Genomic DNA, 4,379 nt, shown 5'->3' with positions numbered 1-4,379 from the left:
CATAACTTTTGCTGGCCAAGAGGTCGGTTTGGTCGTTTGTTTCGCTCATAATAGTCTCCGAAGGGTAATAACAACACAGAAGTAGTTTTAGTTCCCTTTCTTTCACTCACAGAGATCTAAAAGAACAAAAAACAAAAACCAGCTCGTGCTTGTACTTTGCGCGATGAATCTCCTTTGAAGAAAACAGAAACTTCAAAAAGCACATTATTTTCTCTTTTGAACACACTCTGTTTTTTTTGTTGTTTCCATGAAGGAAGGTGAAAAGGTATTGGATCCGCAGCTATGGCACGCGTGTGCAGGTGGCATGGTTCAGATGCCGCAAATGAACTCCAAAGTCTTCTACTTCCCACAGGGTCACGCCGAACACGCCCACACCAACATTCATCTGAGGCTTCCACCATTCATTTTATGCAACGTTGAAGCAGTTAAGTTCATGGCGAACCCAGAAACCGACGAAGTGTTCGCGAAGCTGAGTTTGCTTCCTCTCAGAAACTCGGAACTCGGTGCTGACTCGGACGGTGCTGGTGGTGATGACGTGGCAGAACCTTCTTGTTGTGAAAAGCCTGCGTCTTTCGCTAAGACTCTGACTCAGAGCGACGCCAACAATGGTGGGGGGTTTTCGGTTCCGCGGTACTGCGCGGAGACAATTTTCCCGCGTCTGGACTACACGGCGGAGCCGCCGGTGCAGACGGTGGTGGCGAAAGACGTGCACGGCGAGACCTGGAGGTTCCGGCACATCTACCGAGGGACGCCACGTAGGCACTTGCTGACCACAGGGTGGAGCAGTTTCGTGAACCAGAAGAAACTCGTGGCTGGGGATTCCGTTGTGTTTCTGAGGGCTGAGAATGGTGATTTGTGTGTTGGGATTCGGAGGGCAAAAAAGGGAATTAGCGAGGGTTCAGGTTCAGGTTCATCATCTGTGTGGAGTTCAGCTTCTGGGTCTGGAAATGGAAATTGTGGGATTGGGCCTTATGGGCCTTTTTCTTTTTTCTTGAAAGAAGAAAACAAAATGTTAAGGAATGGTTGTGGTGGGAATTTGAGTGGAAGGGTGAAAGTGAGGGCTGAGGATGTTGTTGAAGCTGTGACTCTTGCTGCTAGTAATAAGCCTTTTGAGGTTGTGTATTACCCAAGAGCTAGTACTCCTGAGTTTTGTGTTAAGGCTTCTGCTGTGAGGGCTGCTATGAGGATTCAGTGGTGTTCTGGGATGAGGTTCAAGATGGCCTTTGAGACTGAGGATGCTTCAAGGATAAGTTGGTTCATGGGAACCATTGCTTCTGTTCAGGTTGTTGACCCCATCCGCTGGCCTAATTCCCCTTGGAGGCTTCTTCAGGTACTCTAGCTTTCCCTCTATGTAGTGTGTTTGGATTCACGTTCGGTGATCCATGATCGCCTTCAAATATCTGTTAACATGATTTTAGATAAGTGTTCACATGTATGGTTTCTCCTTGAGGAATTGATTCTGGATCTGAATTGATTTTGAGTTGAAGCAATTTTAAGATAGTTTGTGTTGAATTAAAAAAAATGCCGAGTTTTACTACTACTTGTTTGATTTTAGAAAGAAAGAAAAAATCAAACGTAAATCACATTGCTTCAAGATGAATTTTGCAAACGTTCATCAAAACATGCACTGAAGACTCTTTCTTGTGTTTGTTTTGGTAATTTGGAGAAAATGCTTTTGAGACATCTTGATCCAAACATGCTTGCTGTTTAGGTATAATTCACATGCAGATGTAAACACCCATGATCATGAGGATGATTGAAATGCCAAATGTTGACTGAAGAAATATTATTTGATTTTGTGTACTTGATATACTTTATTGCTTTCACATCATAGTTGGAATCTTATTGAAAATTATGTTGTGCAATCTTGATTGATCTTGCTGGTACTGTTATTATCCCTGCAGGTTACTTGGGATGAGCCAGATTTACTACAAAATGTGAAGCGTGTTAGCCCGTGGCTTGTTGAGTTGGTATCTAACATTCCACTCATCAATTTCACACCCTTCTCTCCACCAAGAAAGAAGCTGCGGCCACAACACCCAGACTTCCCCCTTGATGTTCAATTTCCAATACCAATGTTTTCAGGCAACCAGCTTGGGCCTAACAGCCCCTTGTGTGGTTTTTCGGATAATGCTCCTGCAGGGATACAGGGAGCCAGGCATGCTCAATTTGGAAAATCTCTATCAGATCTCCACCTTAACAATAAACTGCAGTTGGGGATGCTTCCAACTAATATCCATCAACTTGGAGTGTATAATGAGATTTCAAATGGTAACATGATGACCAACCATGATAAGAGCAAAGAAAGTTTATCATGCTTTCTGACCATGGGGAAATCTACCAAGAGTTTGGAGAAATCTGATGATGTTAAGAAACACCAGTTTTTGCTTTTTGGTCAACCAATTCTCACTGAGCAACAAATTTCTAGCTGTTCTGGAGATGTGTTGTCTCACCGAAAAAGATCGGTAAGTGATGATAAGGACAAAGCGAAGTGCCTTATGGATGACTCGCAATCTACACTCTCACAGCAGTTTTCACCAGGAAAAGCATCTTCTGCTGAGTTCTCTTGGCAACTTGGCTTGGATACTGGTCATTGCAAAGTTTTCTTGGAGTCGGAAGATGTAGGAAGGACCCTAGACCTATCGCTGTTTGGTTCTTATGAAGATCTGTATAGGAGACTTGCCATCATGTTTGGGATTGAAAGGTCTGAGATTTTGAACCATGTGCTCTACCATGATGCAGCTGGTGCTGCTAAGAAAACCGGAGAAGAACCCTTCAGGTATCATTTTTGTTTTCCTTTTTTTTTTTAACCTTGTGTCAATTGAATCATTTTATATTTTCACCAAGGTACCTTTAATCTGGCTCCTTTATCCCTTCAGATGCATGTGTTTATCCTAGTCCTATATTTATTTGGGTTGTGTTTCCTCTTGTGATCTCATTGCAGTGACTTCATGAAGACAGCAAAAAGATTGACAATTCTGACGGATTCAGGCAGCAAAAACATTAAAAGGTAAGAAAGAGAACGAGCTTAGTCTTGTTACACATTTATCTCCGTCTTTGTCAATAACTATATGTTGACATTTCCTCTTGGACATGGATCATAACTCTGGTGACCAAACAGAAAAGGATAGTGAGAAAACTTTTGGCAAAACCATTAAGATGACCATACCAATAAAATATCCTCAATCATAAAGTAAAAGTAGTCACTTTTTTGCATAGAATCACATCACCCCATTTCGTTTCTTCATTATCCTTTTATTATCAAGGCTTCTTATTTTAGAATTCTCCCAAAATTGTTATGTATAACCTTTCCTCCAAAATCTGTTTTTTTGCAGGGCCTTTATTACAGGAACTCGTAATGGTGAACATGGACTAGATGCATCAAACAAAACAGGCCCTCTGAGCATATTTGCTTAAAATATGCTATAGATAGCATCTGAGACATTGTTGAGATCTGAGTAGTTGAAGGACAGTCCTAACTCTATTTACCTCTGCAAAGACTGAACATGAGCTGAATCTTTTATCATGGTTGTTACTATTGTGTACTAAAAACAATATCTATCAAGGTTGGCTTAGTTGTTTATTAGTGTACAAATAATGATGCCATTATCATGGTCAACTGTTATTGTAATATTAACCAAGATTTGAACCCCATTTGGCAACTTGCTTCTTTTCTTTTCCTTATTTTTTTGTTCATTGTGCTCTCACACTCACATGCTGCTGCCTACGTGTCTCCACGTCACCAGTGCTCAATAAATTGTGCAAAGTTGGTATAATGTGTGGATGTCAGATTAACGCGTCACCAATTTTTGATAATGTCTGCCAATATATATTTATTGATCTCAGGGCAATGTAGCTTTCATTAGCATTTAACAACGATTGATCAATATGATCATGACTCGTCAAGTAGTCTTTTTCTTCCATTTGTTTCCGTGAAGGTAACTACTTCTAACTAGATGAAATGCACCCTCGGTGCCATGGAATGGAATAGCTATAGCCATAGTAATAAAGTTTTGAATAAACTGATTTTTTTTTTATTCATAAAAATCAAATTAAGATATTTGAAGTTTGTAACAATCTACTCATACGGCCAAATCAATGAAGCTAGATTTCCTTAATTAAATAAAGTTTTGAATAAACCGATTTGTATACTAATTATTCATTCAGATATACAAATACGATGCTAAAATAATAATTCAGCTTAATTCAAGAAAAAATAATTTCTTTCTTTTAGTTTCTTTTATTTTTTGAAAAATCTTACAATAATTATTTCTTGAAAATTATCCGTTTCTAAAACGCATTTGACCACATATCTAAACGGAAGTAGATGAAATTTGAACTAATTTTGTAAGAAAGTTTTTCAATGCAAAATTATAAAA

The 4,379-nt window shown here is 39.5% G+C and overlaps 1 protein-coding gene across 1 annotated transcript; it reads left to right on the top strand.

Moving 5' to 3' along the window:
- Positions 1–3,776, top strand: LOC114380051 (auxin response factor 18-like). Its single transcript, XM_028338961.1, has 4 exons — positions 1–1,330; positions 1,905–2,779; positions 2,945–3,010; positions 3,336–3,776. The coding sequence occupies exons 1-4, from the start codon at positions 248–250 to the stop codon at positions 3,415–3,417; spliced, it is 2,106 nt and encodes a 701-aa protein (XP_028194762.1). The 5' UTR covers positions 1–247; the 3' UTR covers positions 3,418–3,776.
- The last annotated feature ends 603 nt before the right edge of the window (positions 3,777–4,379 follow it).

This window comes from Glycine soja, chromosome 12, assembly GCF_004193775.1.
Source record: "Glycine soja cultivar W05 chromosome 12, ASM419377v2, whole genome shotgun sequence".
In the NCBI taxonomy this organism is placed as follows: Eukaryota; Viridiplantae; Streptophyta; class Magnoliopsida; order Fabales; family Fabaceae; genus Glycine; species Glycine soja.
The sequence above is the reverse complement of the archived record's forward strand: the minus strand, read 5'-3'. Positions and strand labels throughout refer to the sequence as shown.

What these genes read in the sequence shown, in the direction of transcription:
- LOC114380051 (XM_028338961.1), top strand. Translation starts at nt 248, where the DNA reads ATGAAGGAAGGTGAAAAGGTATTGGATCCGCAGCTATGGCACGCGTGT. An exon ending in ACCGGAGAAGAACCCTTCAG is followed by an intron (nt 2,780 to 2,944) that starts GTATCATTTTTG and finishes ATCTCATTGCAG; the next exon opens with TGACTTCATGAAGACAGCAA. An exon ending in GGCAGCAAAAACATTAAAAG is followed by an intron (nt 3,011 to 3,335) that starts GTAAGAAAGAGA and finishes GTTTTTTTGCAG; the next exon opens with GGCCTTTATTACAGGAACTC.